Source organism: Daphnia pulex, chromosome 3, assembly GCF_021134715.1.
Source record: "Daphnia pulex isolate KAP4 chromosome 3, ASM2113471v1".
NCBI classification, from domain to species: Eukaryota; Metazoa; Arthropoda; class Branchiopoda; order Diplostraca; family Daphniidae; genus Daphnia; species Daphnia pulex.
In genome coordinates, this window is record NC_060019.1 from 1123174 (window position 1) to 1142978 (window position 19805).

The following is a 19805-nucleotide window of genomic DNA, read 5'->3' on the forward strand; positions in this document are numbered from 1 at the left end:
CGGGCGATATTAAATGTTGAAATCTTTCAAGTGGAAAGTCGATAAAGCTCTCAGGTATATGAGGAAGAAGAAATAACAAATGCGTCCTCCTCGGCACAGCACGGGATAACAATAACCGGCGCGAACAAAAGGAAAATGTATAATAATATAGTTATATGGATGTTTAGCAACATTCCTCGTTTTTATGGGTCTGCGAAACGAACAGCAGACGATAGGCGGCCCCAAAGGACCCAAAGTGTACAGTGTAACATGTCCATATATAATATAATGGACATCAAGAGATTGTGAAGTGAATAAACATCAACACCATTATACCCATAGAAAATAAGGAGTTTGCTGAGACAATGGTGGATGTTGATGTGTGTGTACGGTTTTCCCTGCGATTGTTGTTAAACACGGAAGAATGCTGCAAGGTTTTCGAACTCAAATGACCCGGGGAATCAGAGAACAACAACAACTGACAGCTATACGGAGAAATTTTATTTACAATCAACGAGCGCTTGGAAGGTTTGAAATTTTTATGAGTTCCAGCTCCCATCGGCAGACGGTCCTTTTAAGAGTCGAATCAAAAACCCACACAAGGGAAATATTTATTCAAATTCAAATCTATAACCAGTTCAACCGCGCTCGTCGAGCGGCCAGCAGAACCACCAGCCTCCGCTCATCATCCGGAATTCCCAAGGTCGACTCCACTGGGCCTTTTGCATTCGATTCGATCCAGATGCCAAATGGGAAAAAACAAAACGACGGGGGAAAGGGAAATAATAACATTGCGAATAAGAAGTCTATCGGGGAATGACGTCACCGGTTTCCCGGAACGCCCTTGAAATGAATGAAAACAGGAAGGAAAAATAAATGGATGGATTCAACTTGCGGTGGAGCTAATCAGCCGACCGCGCCATATCGGCATCTAATTCGCCATCTATTTTGCATATTAGATTGTGTGACCACCACCACCAAGTGCCGGCCACGTACGAAATCTTTTCACCACCACCCGGTGAATCGTTAATTATCCCGAGGTACGTGAGTGATGAATCCCCTTCGCATATACAACTTGTGTTTTTCCTCTTTTGTTTTTCCACTTTCCTTTCGCTCATTTGCGGTACAGCAACTCATTGCCATAATAATGCACAAAAACAATGTCCGGAACGACAGGAGGAAAATAGAAAATAAACTCCGAGTTAACACGCACGTCGAAAGAACAAAAAGACGGACCTAATGATGCGAGACGGTTGAGTGAAATGGAGACAAAAAGCACTTATGCGTGGAGTTTTCCCATTAACCCTTTGATTAGCATTCAAGATTATTTAAGAAATGATTGATATCCAAAATGAACGTTATAAGCGTACACAATTCAATTTTACTATGATTGGATTTCTCATCGACAGCTAGGATTAGAAAAGTAGCGCGTCCAATTTTGTTTTATTTTGAACATGACACATGCGACAAGTTCAAGATAAGAAGCAAAATGAAACGGTGACATTCAAAATTCAGGTAAAGGTAAAATTCAATTGGAATGGGTTGAATGATTTAAAATGATATTGCGTCTTAACTCTCCAAAAACAAAGTGCGACAAGGAAATGTTGTGAACTGCCGCCAGACGAACAACTCCTGGTTGGTATCCGAAATGACCATATTATGCGCGTACAATTTCATTTCATTACACCACACGCCCTCCGCGTGCCTGGCATTTTAAAATGGGACTTGCAACTGATTGTGTACGTGATTTGAGTCTTTCAACGGACTTACTGGTCATAAGGATACACGCAAATATCGTTGTACAACTCTTCTACGTTTGGACAAAAAAGGCAGCCCTAAGAGCCCAGCAGCAGCCAAGAAGGTATTTAAAGGATTTATTATTGTGCCTCGCATCTAACGAGTAGTAGTACTCGCAAGAGGGTCGTAAAGAAGTATTAAGAGCTGACGGCAGAAAGAATTCGGGACAAATTGACCGCGCAAGAGAGATGGAGAGAGAGAGAGAGAGTGCACGGCACGTTCCACCAGGATGTTGTTTGGCGCGAGTCATCATTTATGTTTTTCTCTTTTCTTTCTTGGGGAATCGAAAATGCAAAAAGATAGACTGGGCAGATGCCGTGGGCATTCAGGGCTACTGATTGCAAATAACCCGAGAATAAGAGAGTCAACATCCGCCTCCGTCCACTCATCCACGCGAGGCTGCAGACAAGTTGGCGGTGGTCTCGTCTTGAATCACGAAAACCTTTTGACGTCAGACACGCAAAATCCAATTCCAAAGAGGCTCGAAACGAATCGGAAAAGGGAAATTCTTATCGGGAAATCGCGGGAAAATATGAAAGAAACGAGTCGAAAAATAGCGGCGAATGAACGAACGAAAAGGAACGACAATAAAAAAAAGTCAAAACCGCAACGACGTCGACGGACCCACTGGATGACCGAGTGACTTTTTTTAAATGGCGACATTGTTCCTCCTCGACGAGATGACACAATTCTCTGTGAGTATACCCTGCCTCCCCCTTCCTCCCGGTCGTGGATGGACGCCAACGTCGTGATGACCGACTTCACGGCTCATCATCGTCGTTCGTTCGTTTGGGGCATCGATCGGACGCCGATTTGAAAAGGAAAATCCGCAACGGTCGGAGCAAAATGACAACGCCTTTTGAAATGTTTAGAAACGAGACACTTCGTGATTTCGAATCGCTTCGTTCGGCCGACGCCGACAGCGTCCGTCACGGTTCAGTAATCGACGGCGTTGCGTGCCCGGCAATCGTCTCAGCGTCTCAGCTGCATCAGACTCATCCAATGGTCCGATGGCGTCACTTCCATCGAGGTCGAAATGCATCACAATCGCATCCGCACGCAGAAAAATACGAAAATTCACGAACGAAAACAAAAAAGGTGGAAAATAAACAGCCGGGACCTCGACGATGATTCCAACCACCGTGCGGGAACTCGTTGATCAACGCCAGTCGGAGCAGCGGGACGATGGGGTCGATTGCGTCGTAAAAGATGATTCATTCCGCCCTCTGTTACAGTCAAATGAAATCAATCCGGCGGTCCTCTCAGCACGAAGCGAACGCATTTTGTGGCTTTTTCATCTTTCACGGCCGCCCAAAAAGTTACGGGCTCTGCTTTTGCCCAACGACTTTGTAACCGACCGACCGTCCGACTCACGAACGAACGAAATAAAATGAAAGAAGAACAAGGCCACCACCGGCGAATCCAATTCGAAATCGATCATCGCTGCTGCTGCACAGGCCGGCGCCTTCCTCTTCATATTCAAACAAATCCATCCATCCATCCATCCGCTTCTTTCATCTCTTCGTTTGCGAGTGAATCAGCCAAAGCAAATGAGAAGCGTGACACTCGCATCCGTTTTGTTCCGGTTTCATTTCAACAGATCACGACTGTTTGCGTTTCAAACTTTGACTCCCCATCAGTACACCTGCACTGGTGATTGCGAAAAAATAAGAAAAAACAAATCATAAAAGATAAATTCACGAACGCAACATTTCGGCGTGAGCGAATCATTCACGTGGAAATGCGCAGGCGTTTTCCACTTCTAAATGTCGTGAATTTGTTTGTTGTTTTCAGATGAGTCATCGATTCCATCAGAGAAAGAAAAAAAGATTTCTCGATTGTGTCTCACGTCATTGTGCACAGCTCGAACAAATTGTTAGAAAAGCGGATGCATCCGGCGCAACCGGGAAATTATTTTTCAAAAAACAATCAAATGAAAATAGAGAGCCCGTTCCTTTTCAGTGGCGTGTTTGTCCAACGAATTCGAATAGCGAACGACCGCGGCCACCCAGCTCTCTTCAAAATTCAACAATGGAACGAGGAAGAGATTTAATTGGGGTTACCTTAGGAGTCTTCATCGGAGAAACCTCCATTTGCCAACGAGCTTCCATCACAATTCATACGATCAATTCCGACAGATTGGTTTTATCGCACAATAAAACAGTGCCTGTGTTATAGCTCAAAGATTGTCTCAACAACCTGTGAGGTGTCGACAATCTCTAAATCAAAGCCTCTAAACAACTATCAGAACACCGGACTGCTGGACATCTGCTTTTGAAAAGGACGACGGTTTTGAATTTAGAGAGATGGAACCGCTAAAATTTGTTTACCCGTTAACCCCATGTTTCACTCTGACCTACCTCACCTTCATCATTTCACCCACCTCACTCAACTTAGGAAAACTGTTTTCAAGCTTTCAAGAGCTGAGGACCCCACCCCTCCCCAAAAAAGTGGATTTTTTCAAGTGAAGAAAACTAAAGAAAAGTTGTGATTCCGTTCCTCATCTAAGCAAGCGTCTTAGACAATGTTACAAAAGAGACCCAAGGAATTCTTTAATTAGGGGAAAGTGTCAAACACTTAAAAGATTCAACATTAGTTACGAAAGCAAGAAGTCACAACACAAACGGGGCAACCGAATCAATCAATTAGCCAGCACACGCTGACAGGAGCATGTGTTCCGCACTTGCTGAATTCGGTACAAGAAAGATCGCGTGAGTCGACATAAAATTGAAAAAAGAACTAAATTTGCTCACAAAAAAGTAATATTCGAGTTAATTTTAAGCAAATAATATTCGTAACATCAAATAATGATTTTCGTTTAGCCATTCACGCTGTTCCCAAATTAATTTGTGTTCCTTTCTGGCCTTCCCGCCAAATCAAATAATTAAAAGAAAATACACCGAGAAAAAGGAGAAATGGGAAAAGATTTATTGTTACCTTTTCAAAATTATTGATATTGTTGAAGAGTGGGTTTGTTGGATAAGGCGTCACTTAGAAATAAGTGCATGGCTATAAACCAGGGTTCGAACCCTCTGGTGAGCATTGTTAGTTAATTAAAATCCCGCTCTGGCGCCACTATGGTACGATCCATTGGGATCGATGTATCGGCGAATCTAGTGATTCTAGACAGAGGTCCCGTCCGCGGGTATAGGCTCAGACTAGAATCCCAATTGGTTATCAGGTGCTGAAGGTGTTATTGCCCGATGAGATGCTTGATCTAAAGTCATGCTAGAGGGTCAGTCCGTGTATGCGATGATGTTTAATGAATGGGCTCAGTTGCGCGGGATGATTGAGCAACCTGAGGGTTGTGTCAACGGCGTGCAACAGTGACGTGATTATATTGTGTGTCACTAACGAACACTCAACTCATCGCACAAATTGACCTAATACCGATATGCTGTAACAATTTTGGATTTTCTTGATTTAAAATTTGATAATGCAGACATTTCTTAACGGGATTCTTAATTTCTATACTTTTTCCTTTATTTATTACGTGTGACAAGTACAGTTTTTTTTCAGCGTCAAATATATCATAGGCACTATGAATTGGCGCCTTCTTTCTTTTCTTCGACTTCCTTCATCCATGTTTTCAGGCATGCAAATCACAGTCAAAAGATAAAACTTATTCTTTTACCCGACATCACAGTTATTTATTAGTTTACTACACCATGTAAAAAAAAAACACTAAAACCAGTAGGTTCGACCTTGCACGAAAGCAATTAATTGTGATGACAATGATGAACTTTATCGCAATCGTATAATTCTGAAATCTACTTTTTTGGAATCGAAATTTAGACCACGATTTAAGTTCGAATGATCACCACCAGATGTTAGGTAATCCAATTTAATGGAAATTTTTAAAAATCTTTCAATCTTTATCTTTATCTTTAGAGTTTCTTCAGCTAAATTATACCTTTATTTTCTTTGATTAAAACGATAAATTGTATTTACTATATCTATAAAGAATCCAAAAACTTAAGTCGTAATCATATGTAGTTTGAAACACTATCAATAGATGGCACTAAACAACAGCATGACGACCTTGACTGACCTTAGATATCAGCAGACCCAACTTTGAACGAACCTTTCGACAGTTTTCGGTTTCCCCCTTGAAGGCAACACGAGGCTAAAACCTAAAAGGCGTTCTCAAACTTCTCGATTTTTCGCAGAGAAACACGTCAACGGAAACAAAATCTCTAGATCAGACGCTTTTCGTGAAATTCGTGGAATACTTGGTCTTTCAGTTGAGTACAAGCTACAAGTGCATTTCTGAGGGACAAGGAAGTGGTGATTCGTTTTGCCATTCCTCCAAATTAGAACTGCAAGGATGGTGAACATGGTAAACATTTATATTTTCTGTTTATAGTTCTAAAACATACAGGGGTAAAAAGGTAGTGTTTAAAGTTAGTGTTTCTTTTTTAGTGTAGTCTGGTTGCCAAACAGAAAATCAGTTACGTAAACTATGGAGTGCCTGTTTGTATAACCTTTAAGCTTGCCACATCTCTTTGCTTTGTTGTATTACGTTTCTATTTTTTCATTGTTTAGCAATGGCCACTCTTGTTGGAACTGCATTATTCCATTCCGAGCATTGAAGCAGAATTATTAGGGAACGGAACACTTTCAATCGACATCAATTGCTTTATCATTTGTATTCTTTATTGCAGAGGATGAAATCGGGGAAATGCCCTACGGACGAGCTTTCCCTCACGAACTGCGCCGTGGTAAATCCTCAGGACTTCAACGATTCCGTAAAGTCAGTATTCTTTTTTTTTATTTTAGCATTTTAAATTTTGGGGAAAAAAATAGTATTAGATCTTTGAAAGATGAAAATAATGTAATTTTATTGTTTTAGGCATATCGAAGTGAGCACTTCGTCTGGACTGTGTTTTGTTTTCACCGTCAAGAGCCACAAAAATGTTCTTCCGTCAACCATTGGGTTCAGTTTTCTTCAGCGCAAGTGGGCGACCCTTTCTATTGGACAAGACATCGACGTTCGCCCATTTGAATTCGATACTAATGAACACACCTTGGCTAAGATGATCCTCGAGGTGGATTTCCACGACAAGAAAAGGTGAGTCAGTAGCCTAGACCCATAAGTTGCATGTCTTATTGATCAAATCGGCATCTTTCGATTATCCAAGCTCTGTCAGATCGAATTTCGAATGAAAAACGAAATGCCAATCCTTTCCTCCCTCCGGATTACTGACCCAGAAACGTAGTGGAAATAGTATAGAAGCTCGTAGTTTAACCCGTCGATCTTTTTGCATTGAAATATGCCTTCGGCCGTCTTTGTTGAATGGTGAACTGTGATGGCATGACTCGTTACCTACCAACCAGTTAGAAAATATGCCATTTTAAAACGAACCATGCAAACTTTCTGTATCACGCGGTTATTTTCCGAGTTCGCACTCTCTTACTTTGCTGGTGAATGTTGTTGGAACATCCTATAAAACATTCTAATATTATTGTGTTATTTTTAGAACAAATTCCGAGACCTACGACAGCGATGCTATGGCGCGTGAATTTTCGGCTCAGTTTCATCACCAGAGTTTCTCCGTTGGACAGCTCCTGGTTTTTCCATTCCCAGAGAAACCACTTCTTACTTTAATTGTCAAGGAACTTGAGGGTAAGTTGTAGATCCAACTGCTGTACCGTATAACACATGAGCTGATGCATATAATGATTAAGACAGACTGGTCAATCAGTACTCATTCTGCCGTTATATTTTGGTCGTTTTTCTTTTCTTTTTAGGAGCGGATCTTAACGCTATAAAATCTGGTGTCTCGTCAGCCAAGTCTCGTGAGCTCCGCATTGGTCAATGCTTTCCCAATACGATGATTGTCTTTGATAAATCAGAAGGATCCTCAGTCAATTTAGTTGGAAAGTCTAAGGGGTAAGAAAAACGCACGCCGTGCTGAATTGCTATGAACTTTAATGATTTTTCAAACTTTTGCTCATTAGTAAGACGGTCCATCATTCCATCATCAATCCTGATTGGGATTTTCAAAACATGGGAGTTGGTGGTTTGGACACGGAATTCAGCGCCATATTCCGTCGAGCGTTCGCCTCCCGTGTTTTCCCACCCGAGATCCTGGAGCAGCTCGGTAAGATGTCACTATTCATGGAAATTTATCTGGGTACTTTATTTGAATTTCATGTGGATTTACTGCTCCGTAGGTTGCAAACACGTCAAAGGTATTCTTCTTTACGGCCCGCCCGGAACCGGAAAAACTCTGATAGCGCGCCAAATTGGAAAAATGTTGAACTCCCGTGAGCCCAAGATTGTAAACGGTCCACAAATCTTGGATAAATACGTCGGTGAATCTGAGGCTAATGTTCGGCGACTTTTTGCCGAGGCCGAAGAAGAGGAAAAACGGGTAAGTCCTCATAAGACAGGCCTTTTCAAATGCAGTTGGTGAAATAATTATTTTGTTCTCCCTTTATTCTAGTTGGGTCCCAACAGCGGCCTGCATATTATCATTTTTGACGAAATTGACGCCATTTGCAAATCTCGTGGCTCAGTGGCCGGAGCGTCGGGCGTTCATGATTCCGTTGTAAACCAGCTTTTGGCAAAAATCGATGGCGTGGAACAACTGAACAACATTCTCGTAATTGGTATGACAAACAGAAGGGACATGATTGATGAAGCCCTTTTACGACCTGGCCGCATGGAGGTAAGCTTATCAACCGTTTTCCCATCTAACATTTCGTCTAGAACACCTGCACGTTCTCACGATCCAATATTTCGTGTCTTGGATTCTTTAGGTTCAAATGGAAATTGGATTGCCGAGCGAAACGGGTCGATTCCAAATTTTTATTATCCATACTGCGCGCTTGCGAGATAACAAGAGGATGGCTGCTGATGTTGACCTGCAGGTACAAAATAAAAAAGTATGGCTTACTGTTTCCAGACTAATTGTTAAATTATTTATTGGCAGGAATTGGCAGTGTTAACGAAGAACTTTAGCGGAGCAGAGATTGAAGGGTTGGTTCGAGCCGCTCAGTCAACAGCGTTGAGTCGGTTTATCAAAGCGTCAAACAAAGTGGAAATTGACCCTGAAGCCGGTGAAAAGCTTATGGTCGACCGTGGACATTTTCTTCACGCTCTTGAAAATGATATCAAACCTGTAAGTCTTCACGTAAACTATGACGCATTTCTTTCAATTATCGTGACCTCTTTTTTTTTTAAATTCATATATAGGCGTTTGGTACCGGCTCGGAAGCGTTGGAATTGTACATCGATCGTGGAATAATCAACTGGGGAGAGCCAATCAGGAGTTTGTTGGAGAAAGGAGTCATTCTGACACAAAAGGCGCGACGTAGTTTTGGTAATTTCTATTGTTTTTTCTTAAAATTCTTTCTCTTTCTTTTATTTATAACACATTTTTGTTGGCGATTAGGCCTGGTTTCCGTACTGGTGGAGGGTCCACCGAATGCAGGCAAAACAGCACTCGCTGCTCAGTTGGCTAAAAATTCAGACTTCCCTTTTATCAAAATCTGCAGCCCCGACGACATGGTTGGCTTCTCGGAATCAGCCAAGGTTCTCCAAATCCGCAAAGTAAAAAAAAAACGCAACAATATTATAAAAAAATTATAACAGCATTTCTTTAATTTTTTTCTCCTTGGATTAGTTTTTCGACGATGCTTACCGCTCAGAATTGAGTTGTATTCTAATTGATAACATCGAGCGACTGCTCGACTATATTGCGATCGGTCCTCGTTTTTCTAATGCTGTCGCTCAAGCGCTGCTGGTTTTGCTTACAAAGAAACCCCCTATAGGACGAAAGCTACTTGTGTTTTGCACAACCAGTCGCAGGTGAGCGAATTTATCATAAGAATTAGAAAGATTAAATAACTAACGCCATTATTTTTTAAATAATTTCCTTTTAGACAAGTTTTGGAAGAAATGGAAATGCTTTCCACTTTCACTGAGATCCTTCGGGTTCCGAATATTTCAACGGTTGAGCAATTAATTGTGGTGTTGGAAAAGACGGACGTTTTTTCCAAAAATCAGATCGCTACTCTTGCGCGAAAAGTTGCAGATAGAAGGTAATGCAAAAGATCTTAATTGACTATTGTAATTTACTTAAAATGCTTATTGTCTTTACTTTAAAGGCTTTTCATCGGAATAAAAAAACTTCTGGAAATGATTGAAACAGCCGAAGAAATCGATAAGGACCGCCGCGTTTCCTATTTCCTAACAGAGTTGGAGGAGAAAGATTTTTTGGAATTAGTTGCTTAGATTTTTAAAAAATGTTTTTCTCTTTTTCCTCGCGGTTTTTAAATGTACTTCTTGAAAAATTGAATGTTCTCTGTTGGATGGAGTTTCTTTGGTAGTGAAAAAGAAGCGATTTCAATGCTTTACTACCCAATTTTCACTGATCGGTAAAGTTACCTTTTTTCCAGTCTTACAAATACCTGTTCAGTAGCAGCAATAAATTATTAATGTGTCATGTCCAATATGTCAGTTTTATCAGTTTTGTATTTGGTCTGCAACCAACCTCTGAATCTGACGCAAGCTTGGACGACTTTGTAACGATGTTTGTGCTTCAAGTTGAATATTGCTGTACGTGTCATGGAAGAACGTTTTCAATACATTTCATTATTCATTCACTTATATCGGGTTGGATAAAAAAAATTTCAAAAAGGAATCAAATGAAAAGAGAGAGTGCCCTATTTAAACAACTATTGTTGACAAAACGGTCAGAAAAATTGGTTTTATTATTCTTCGATTTTATTACAGAGTGGCAAGGGCCTTTTGAAGGAGCTGGACCATAATGGCGTATTCTTTGGCGAATTCTTTCGCCTGCCGCTGCTTGACGCCCTGGACGTAGGACTCGAGTGCTCCTTGGATGACCGAAAGGCGTTCCTTTTCAGTGGCGTGTTCGTCCAGCCATTTCGAATAGCGAACGACCGACCACCCAGCTCCCTTCAAAATTCAACAATGAGAAAAGGAAGCGACTTTTTAGTTAATAGGGTTATTAAGTGTTTTATGGATGACGTCCAAACCTGGTGAGGTGATTTCAATTCAGCCGGTGCCCGAGCAAATAAAAAGTGCAACACAAGGCTGTAGGGAATGACGTCACCGACGGTCGGCGATTGGGCCAGATGTTCCACAGTCTGGAAGAGCAGTGGGCGGAAGGAGCGCAAGACTCGATAGGAGCGGCCCAACTCTGTCGGACGGTCGTAAAACGATGAAATGGCCAATTCCATCTGAGGCGATGAAAAGTATATAATCAGCGTCAATACTCAAATTCATTTTTGAAAAGCCAAAAATGTTCACAAACCTGGGCGAAATCAGCGGCCAATTTCATTTTACCGCCATCGCCCAGCGGTCGCAACAAACTCGCGTGACGGACAAACAAATCCAAACACCTGGTCGCCACCGCTCGCAGTCTAAAAATAGAAACAAATGCAATTAACAGTGAAACAATTGCAATTTCTTTTTTAATTGGTCTCATACTCTTCGCGGAGGAAATCCGGCGAATGGTACAAGGAAAAGTAGTCGGCCGCTGACCGCGACAGAAAACTTTGCAGCTCCTTCATGTACAGCGAACAGGGTGCGGATGCGGCTCCATCTTCCGGCGGATGAGGACTAGAGAAATCTTCATCGTGCATCGTCAAAACGATGGCTTCGACGGCGTCCGTCAGTGACGTCAGCAACGGCTGGATCGAATTGCGCATCAAAGTGGCGATGTGTTTGAGGGAATCGATCACGGCGGTGACGCAATCTTCAGAAAGGCCCGGCAAGGAAACGATAGCCCGTCTCAGATTTCGGTCAAACTGGTGCAGCAAATTGACAGCTCCGGCGTTCGTCTTCTGGGCGGCCGTGGGCGGACCGATTACCTGCGAAGCTTCTCCGTCGGAGATGAGGAGCTGCTCGGCTTTGACGGCCATCATCTGGATCGTTTTCGTAACATTCTTCGTCACCAGTTGACCCAGTTTGATGTCCACCAACGAAACCGTCAACTCACTGCAGGAAAACAAATTATGAGGTTAAGTTATTTTTAGTTTTAATCATTTAATGGCTGACCTCTGAATAATTTTGATGAGGTTGTCGCACTCATCCGTCGACGGAAGTCCTTCGTTCCCACCGGATGAGAACATGAGGTTGACGGGGTCAAAAAGCCTCGAGAGCGATCGAGACAGGTAGGCGTTTTGGAATGTCGCCAGACTCCGCCGCAACGCAGTTTCCGCACTGGTGAGAGATTTCACGTGAAATTATTCACCCAATTAAAGTTGACAAGAAATAAAATTTTACTTGAATTGATTAGTTCCGGTAGTGTTTTGCTCCTCGTCAAGGTATTCGTCGGTTCCCAAGTTGCCGGAAGCGGAACTGATCTCCTGGTGAAACTGCGTCAACTTGCCCCAGAGATCGGCAGACATTCTCAACAATTTCGGATATTCCGCTTCGAAGGCTTGTTTGATGTGAGAGGATTCTGGACAAGAAAGATAAGAATGAAGAACGGTTGATCTGATAAAAACTAACGCCATTCTTACCGTTGGCAGCCCTGTTGAATTCCTGCGTCAATAAACCAGTTACTTCAGTCCAGAAGCGCTGAACTAAATGCGTGTTGCGGTTCTGGTTGAGTTCCTCCAGGAAGCAGACGTGAGTAACTGGATCGCGTTTTTTGGCCAGGACTTTTTGCAAATGTTGCACCTAAATTTATAAAAGCTGCTGTGAAACAAATTAAACCTAAATTGAAATTATGCCAATTGATGGATACCTGAGCACAACTGTTGAAAATCTGATCCATTAACTTTTCCATGTTGGACCAGAGAGCCGTCCTGAAGGCAGGACTACTTCCCGTCACCGGCATTGCCACTCGTCCAGGGCCTTTGAACTTGCCATCAACTTGGTGAAGACCGCTTGAACTGCTGCTAGTTGAAAAGTGTGACAACTGCTCAACGTCTAGGGCTCGTTTCAGTCCGCTGTAAAGTGTTTCTCTGGCGTTTTCCAACACCGACTCCACGGTTGGTTCCAAAATTCCCAAGTTGTGGAATACTTGCAAGGCAGTGCCAACCTGAAGGCGAAAAAAAAAGTTTAAGAATTGCAATGAGTGGAGGTTATTTCCATGAGACTAAATTACCTGACTCTGATTCTGTGCTTCAAGACCTTTTTGAAGCATTACTTTAGCTTGTTTTTCTACTTCAATCCTGGCTTGAAGGATCAGTTTTTGATCTTTTTCAATGATTTCCACGCCTGACAAGTCGACATCCTTACTCAATTGATCTGTCGATAATTTAAAATTAGTAACAGGATAAATTGGAATTTTAATAAGGTTTACCTAGTTCACTTAAGGTTTGGGCAGTTTTTGTGATTTCCTTGGGGCCTGCCTGCAACTGGACTTGTAGCCTCTTGGATAGAGACAAGATCCGAATGATCCTCCTCAAAAGTTCACATGAAAGTTGCAGCCTGCTGAGCATTAATGTTTGTGTTTGCAAATTGTTGTGTGGTTCACTAATTCTAGTCTTCAGTCTTTCAATGGACGCTGAAAAGCCCTATTAGACAATCTGTTAGTTAACAACATGTAAGTAATAAAATAAAAAATATGAAATCTACTTGAATATGGTTCTGCATCATGGATAGAACATTTTCAAGTGTTTCAATTCCACTAGCATGTTTCAGAAGATCTTCATAATGTTCTGATACTTGGTTTTGTATCGCCTTGTCAAGCAAAGACAGTCCTAAATACATTATTCATTTGATTTAGTAAATATTCTATGTAGAACCTCAACATTTCTACATACCGTCTCCCAGTTTTGCTAGTTGCTCTGACACGATAGATCCTTGAAGGACTTGGCTAGCATGTTCCTTCACATCGAATTTTTCGTACAAGAACTGGTGATAGAACTCTACAGAATAACACAAGGTAGATTTTACAAATTTCAGACTCCATCACAAGTATAAATAACAGCTTACCATTCTCTAAAATATCTTCATTCTTCACTGGGTTTTGATTTGCCATGTCTATTTATTTTCTTCTTTACATTAAAAATAAAAAATTAAACCCGGGCCGGTGTGTTGCGAAGAGTTTGTTTACGTCAACATCTGACACTTCGACGTGGCATCGCAACGCCATCTCTAGCTTTTACTTGGAACGTCGTTTTTGATGATCGAGCACTCGAGCAGACGGAAAAATGTTATCGGTAAATAAAGGTCGGATTTGTGCGACTACTGAGTTTACTAATTCTGATGGAATTGTACGACAACGACATTCTTTCTTGCGATTAATCATCTTGTTCTTTAACCGACCCGTAATGCTAACGGGGTTACGGTTGGGTTTAACTATGTGTGTTTTGTCAAAATACGAGAAATTTGGTTTCTTCTTACTCATGCTGAGCGTTGCATTTTAACTTTAAGTTCGTTCAACATTTGGTTTCATATTTCTTCTCTGTTTTGTAATGTCAGTCAATATGCTTGGGTTGTTTCGTTGTGTTCGATCAGCTACACGTTTCAGTCAAGTGCCACGTTTTCCCTTAATTACCCAAAGAGCCTTCGAAAAAGGAACTAAAATTTCAGAATGTGGATTTCACACCACAAGTCCCAGGGCTGCCATACCACCAGTTGTTTTGATTGTTTTGAGGCCTGCGTTGAGAGTAGTTGCATTTTTTGCTGGAAGAAATTTTCGTAAGTGGTGGCGTTCCTTACCAAAAGACAAGCGTGAACATTACTGGTCTAGGATCAAAGAGAAAAAATGGAAAATTTTGGGTATGTTTTTATCATGTTTGTCATGTCAAGCATCATTATTTTATACATTTTTCTCAGGTGGAGGAGCAGTAACAAGTGCAATGGCTTACTGGTTCTACATGTCCCACCTGGAAGTTGAACCAATAACTGGTAGAGAGAGGTTTTCTATTGTTTCTACCAAACAAATTCAAGACCTCTCCCAATTGGAGTTTCAAGCTGTAAATCATTCTACTTATTTGCACTAATTTCAATTTTTGGTTAACCACTGAGGCACTGACCATTGTTCCTCTCTAGATATGCACCGAGTACGCCAGCCGCATTGAACCCATCAAACACCCGTATTACGCTCGGGTGAAACGCGTAGCCGATCGTTTACTGCACGCCAACAAGCACTTGCCGCAGATTTATACGAAAACATGGACAATAACCGTTTTGGACGATCCGAGAAATATGAACGCGTTCGTGTTACCTGTGAGTCGCAAAATGTCTAATTCAATTCCAGATATTATTTCATCCGTTTCTTATTGAATTTTCTAGAATGGAAACATTTTTGTTTTTACGGGCATGCTTGATTTCTGCACAACAGATGATGAATTGGGAGTGGTCTTAGGTCATGAGATATCCCATTGTCTCCTCGGCCACGCTGTAAGCTGTAATTTACACCGGAAAATCTGCATTGCATGCATTGACAACAAGATTTTATCTAATTATCAAATAGGCTGAAAATGTAAGTCGAGAACATCTTTTGGAGGCCATCAAACTGGTGCTTATCGCTCTAGCATGGGCCTTTCTTCCTTCAGATATCTTAAGTTTGTTGGGCTACGGTGTCGGAGCAGGAGCTGTCAACGCCACACTTCGCTACCCTTATTCAAGACACCTGGAGAATGAAGCTGATCAAGTTGGAATCCACTTGGCAGCAAAGGTCGGCTTACTCATTTTCATATTTTATTGGTGACTACATACTTAATTTTGCGCTTTTCAATAGGCTTGTTTTGACGTTAGAGCTGCACTGGCGTTCTGGGCTAAGATGGACATTTTCCACGAAGTAGATCTACTTGCATCGCAAGAATGGCTATCGACACACCCCAGTCACAAAACTCGAGTGGCGAAAATTGAAGGCCAGCTTCCGGATGCCATAAGCTTCCGAAAATATTGCAAGGTAAGATCAATTCTAAAAGACTATTGATTTCCAGTGCTTTAATGTGAATACTTAACTATTCAGTGCCCTGATCTTCCTCCTCAAGATCCCCGTCATGAAATCGAATCTTTTCGTCAGGCAATTTCTGAATTCAAGACTTATAGACCACCCGTCGGAGTTTTCTTGGACGTTCCTAATATGGCCGTCTCTGCCATTGACATTGAATCATAGTGAAGTTATTTTTTTGCTACATGGAAAACCTGCTACAAAGCTATGCCTAATTTGACTGTTCAACATATGCTACATGCTGGTATGGTGCGGGGGGTGAGGGGTGGGGTCAACAAAGAAAAATTTGACTGATGCAATGGCGTATACAATTTCATACATTTATTGTAATGTAGAATTTTGAATCGTTACTATACATAATATGATAATACTTTCAAAAGTATTGTATTGTTTCAAAATTTCTCATTGTTATAGTTCCATTTGTCTGCTACGTGTGGTCGCTAGGTGTGATGCTCAACTTATCCAACTGGTTTGTATTGGTTTATCTTATATTATGTTGTTGATAATATTGTTTCCTCTATTTTTAATAGAAGGTGACGTAGGCGAAACCGGCAGCTGCGTGAACCGAGTCGTAAGCGTCCGATGTGCTGTATGACCAGCCAACTGGCATCTGTCCGCTCTGTTTTCAATCAAATAAGCAAATGAAACACACATTTTCTTTGAGTTGTAACAAACGAGAAAATTAAACTTACGTGAAAGGGGACATCGTAATAATCTCCGGTGTTGAGCGATCGCTTGACACGGATAGTGGTGGTGGGAGAGCTGAAAGAAGATGTTTGCAGGATCAGATCTTTGCTTGCATCCGGAATGGGAAGCAAGTGAGCACCAGGGGTCCATTCAAGACTCCAGTCCTACCGAAAACCAAATGGATTTGTAAGTAAAGGCCATTAATATTACTAAAGTACAAAATTTGAAATTTCACGATAAAAATGGGATTGAAATGCAGGTATTCACCTCAAGGTAACCGAAGCTGAATTCGTCGTTGTAGCCTCCAAAAATGACATCGGCGTATTTACCGTCGTCGGTGACAATTTCCAGAGAAACCCATCCAGTGGCGTTGGCTACGATCTCCAAGACGATGTCTCCGCTTTCAGGGAGGACTTCCCAATTCAGACGGAAGTTACCAGCCGGATCTAATTCTTGTGTGTTGGTCAAGGTGTTGAGCTGACCGGCACTCAGGGCCAACAGCGAAGCGAGGGCGATCAATACTTTCATCATTCTGAATACGCCAGAGAAATATTTGAACAACATACAAGGCAGTAAGTTAAAACCATCACATATTCATTTAGTTAATTTCGTTTTCTGTCTTACCTTGAAGTTAGTCGAACTGTAGAAGTCGAGTGATTGATTTTTCAGCAGTTAGCGCGATCCTTTTTATAGTCGAAAATGAAACGGTAACGACCGATATGGTCCTAATATTTGAAGATTTTTATATAACTTAGTTGATATTTTCTTATGCCTCTCGTTTTCTTTATCTATTTGTATGGGCGTACCGTAAATTAATCTATTTATTTACATTTGAACATGTATGCGCAAGGGTCTCGGATACGCACGTTAATTTACCTCGTGCGCTAGCTTGATAATTTTTTTTCGTTGTATAATGCTCGAGCACGTGACCGTGTATAGCTTAGGAGCCATCACTACCATATCCTCGCTACATATATGCACCTCCAAATAACCTTTTAAAACATGTCCTGTCTTCAAACATCAGCTTATCTTGTTGATAATCCGAACAAACTAACTTATTGAGATTAAATGTTTGATCGCATCCACGATGAAGTACGTAAATATCCGGGCTACACGTGAGGGTAAATCGACTCCGTTATATAAGTTCAAATATCCCAGCGAGTTTAAAACTGAACTATTTTCAAGGATATTCTTGTTAATATCATTTCATTTTCGTCTTCAATTAAATATCATGAAATACGCAACCAACTGAATTCCCTGAGACTGTTTCATTTAACTTTAATTCGATTAAGATAGTAGCATTGTGGCGCATCCGTAGTTATACATGTATTTTATACATAAATCTTCATTTATTTGTTGCTTTACTTGGGTAAAAATTTTACCCTTATTCGTTTATGCATATCCAATCATTCATTATTTTATTTGGGTTTTATGTAATGTTGTGGTAAAAAGTAGTTAGAACATTTGTTTTTATTTTGACAACTTTCTGAATGAATTTAGACATTGTTTTGTTGTACACAAAATGTATTTTCAGTTAAACTAATAGAAGGTGACGTAGGCGAAACCGGCAGCTGCGTGAACCGAGTCGTAAGCGTCCGAAGCGCCGTAAGACCAGCCAACTGGCATCTGTCCGCTCTGTTTTCAATCAAACCAAAAGAGACACTGGTCAAATGCTGAACCGAAAAGAAAATTGGAATCCAAAACTTACGTGAATGGGAACATCGTAATAATCTCCGGTGTTGAGCGATCGCTTGACACGGAGAGTGGTGGTGGGAGCAGCGAAAGAAGCGGTCTGGAGAACAATGTCCTTGCTGGCGTCAGGGATAGGGAGCAAATGAGCGCCAGGGGTCCATTCGAGGCTCCAGTCCTACAGAAATCGAAGTAAAATTGTATTCAAGTGAAAGCCATTAAAATAAAAATAATTTGCATTCAAAAGTAGGTACTCACCTCAACGTAGCCGAAGCTGAATTCGTCGTTGTAGCCTCCGAAAATGACATCGGCGTATTTACCATCGTCGGTGACAATTTCCAGAGAAACCCATCCGGTGGCGTTGGCTACGATCTCCAAGACGATGTCTCCGGTTCCAGGGAGGACTTCCCAATTTAGACGGAAGTTACCAGCCGGATCCAATTCTTGCGTGTTGGTCAAGGTGTTGAGCTGACCGGCACTCAGGGCCAACAGCGAAGCAAGAGCGATCAATACTTTCATCATTCTGAATTTTTAGGTAATTACAAACATGTATAGTATCATGAAAATTATTCGACCATTAGCATTAACAGGGTTAGTGGTGATATGAAAAATGTGAAATAGATTTTAAATTTTTTTACCTTAAAGTTGAACTGGGTAGCGGTAAGCAGGTTCAGTGCTCATTTGGAAGGAAGTGTGAGCCTTTATATACCCAGAGTCGAAAAATAGTAACGGTAAGGTCCATAAAGATTTGAATTACTTACATAAGCAAACGAATAGTTTTTATCTTTTTATTTTATTTCCTTATCTTAATATCCTTATATGTTATAGAACTAATAATATAACGCCACGCGCCGCCTATTGAATCCCCCTAAACCTGATAATATGTCCATGATCGTATAGCTTTTGAAATAATTCATGATTGGTGGTTTGCGTTTTCATCATTCATCTAGACACTTCCCACATAGCATTTGTAATCACTAATCAGTTATTGATCATACCAGTATCTTACGGTCCAAAACAAATTCAAATGCCTGCTGCAGGTATCAATTGCTTAACTATGACCAAAAAACTACGTCGGTTACGTAAAATAATTTTTTTAGTTAAGTCAGTAATTTTCCAGCATTAGTAATAAAAATAAGATTTCAATTTTCGGATGTCATTGTGGAAATAAGTGGTGCATTATGTTTGTTTCCGTCCCTTTTAGGTACCATATTTTATATTCTATCTTTTAACTTTTATATTGACTGATCGTAAATGTAATAAAACTGTACCGGTACCTTATTTGAGGTGCGGTAGCAAGCACGGACTCATTGAACTTGGTAGATTATACATCTAAAATTTTCTGTTCCTTTATTAAAAGATCTAATCAACGAGTCGATCGTAAACAGCTTCAATTTGTGTGCGCGCATTCTTATCTATTCAATCAGCCCCCCCAAAAAAGTATGGTCAAAGTATCGCCTAGCTGTTTCTATTTTAGGTCATGTCATGAAACCGAAGTGCAACGTTCGGTTCACTGATACCGGTTGAACAAATGAATCGATTATCAACTAATGAACGTTGCCTAGTTACCAACCATTTCAATATCTCCACGGTAAACAACGGTGTGATGTTAAGGTTTATTATCCACATGCGCTTTCTTTTTGTTTGTTTCATGTCACTCAACTTGAAGGCAGTCACGTTGATCCTAAACGTGATAGGTCTACACTTTATGTTTTTAATGCGCTTCCACTTGACAACACGAACTAATGAAGCGGATAG

At 41.1% G+C, this 19805-nt stretch overlaps 5 protein-coding genes across 6 annotated transcripts; 2 read left to right on the top strand and 3 right to left on the bottom strand.

Moving 5' to 3' along the window:
* Positions 1 to 5829: 5829 nt before the first annotated feature.
* Positions 5830 to 10393, top strand: LOC124190906 (vesicle-fusing ATPase 1-like). Of its 2 annotated transcripts, XM_046583790.1 has the most exons (15): positions 5830 to 6115; positions 6441 to 6529; positions 6629 to 6847; positions 7257 to 7402; positions 7528 to 7669; positions 7738 to 7880; positions 7954 to 8153; positions 8226 to 8450; positions 8542 to 8652; positions 8715 to 8903; positions 8978 to 9104; positions 9177 to 9334; positions 9408 to 9592; positions 9667 to 9825; positions 9892 to 10393. In XM_046583790.1, the coding sequence occupies exons 1-15, from the start codon at positions 6104 to 6106 to the stop codon at positions 10016 to 10018; spliced, it is 2232 nt and encodes a 743-aa protein (XP_046439746.1). In that variant the 5' UTR covers positions 5830 to 6103; the 3' UTR covers positions 10019 to 10393. The 2 variants fall into 2 exon arrangements, with proteins under 2 accessions (XP_046439746.1, XP_046439745.1); XM_046583789.1 differs by having other exon boundaries at positions 5838 to 6115; positions 8978 to 9334; positions 9892 to 10170.
* Positions 10394 to 10478: 85 nt separating this feature from the next.
* LOC124190905 (conserved oligomeric Golgi complex subunit 5-like) lies at positions 10479 to 13860 on the bottom strand. Its single transcript, XM_046583788.1, has 13 exons — positions 13700 to 13860; positions 13528 to 13632; positions 13340 to 13464; positions 13065 to 13278; positions 12867 to 13009; positions 12504 to 12800; positions 12277 to 12436; positions 12038 to 12215; positions 11810 to 11974; positions 11240 to 11749; positions 11064 to 11172; positions 10786 to 10989; positions 10479 to 10705 (listed from the first exon to the last, which is right to left on the bottom strand). Exons 1-13 carry the CDS (start codon positions 13743 to 13745, stop codon positions 10514 to 10516), a joined length of 2448 nt encoding a protein of 815 aa, XP_046439744.1. The 5' UTR covers positions 13746 to 13860; the 3' UTR covers positions 10479 to 10513.
* Positions 13861 to 13910: 50 nt separating this feature from the next.
* LOC124190909 (metalloendopeptidase OMA1, mitochondrial-like) lies at positions 13911 to 16053 on the top strand. The gene is made up of 7 exons (XM_046583792.1): positions 13911 to 14488; positions 14546 to 14685; positions 14762 to 14938; positions 15005 to 15112; positions 15186 to 15389; positions 15453 to 15626; positions 15690 to 16053. Exons 1-7 carry the CDS (start codon positions 14182 to 14184, stop codon positions 15834 to 15836), a joined length of 1257 nt encoding a protein of 418 aa, XP_046439748.1. The 5' UTR covers positions 13911 to 14181; the 3' UTR covers positions 15837 to 16053.
* On the bottom strand, positions 15978 to 17085 carry LOC124190912 (DBH-like monooxygenase protein 2 homolog). Its single transcript, XM_046583795.1, has 4 exons — positions 16983 to 17085; positions 16626 to 16890; positions 16364 to 16522; positions 15978 to 16290 (listed from the first exon to the last, which is right to left on the bottom strand). Exons 2-4 carry the CDS (start codon positions 16887 to 16889, stop codon positions 16195 to 16197), a joined length of 519 nt encoding a protein of 172 aa, XP_046439751.1. The 5' UTR covers position 16890; positions 16983 to 17085; the 3' UTR covers positions 15978 to 16194.
* A 725-nt stretch (positions 17086 to 17810) lies between these two features.
* Positions 17811 to 18785, bottom strand: LOC124190910 (DBH-like monooxygenase protein 2 homolog). Its single transcript, XM_046583794.1, has 4 exons — positions 18686 to 18785; positions 18306 to 18570; positions 18067 to 18225; positions 17811 to 17993 (listed from the first exon to the last, which is right to left on the bottom strand). The coding sequence occupies exons 2-4, from the start codon at positions 18567 to 18569 to the stop codon at positions 17898 to 17900; spliced, it is 519 nt and encodes a 172-aa protein (XP_046439750.1). The 5' UTR covers position 18570; positions 18686 to 18785; the 3' UTR covers positions 17811 to 17897.
* Positions 18786 to 19805: the final 1020 nt, after the last annotated feature.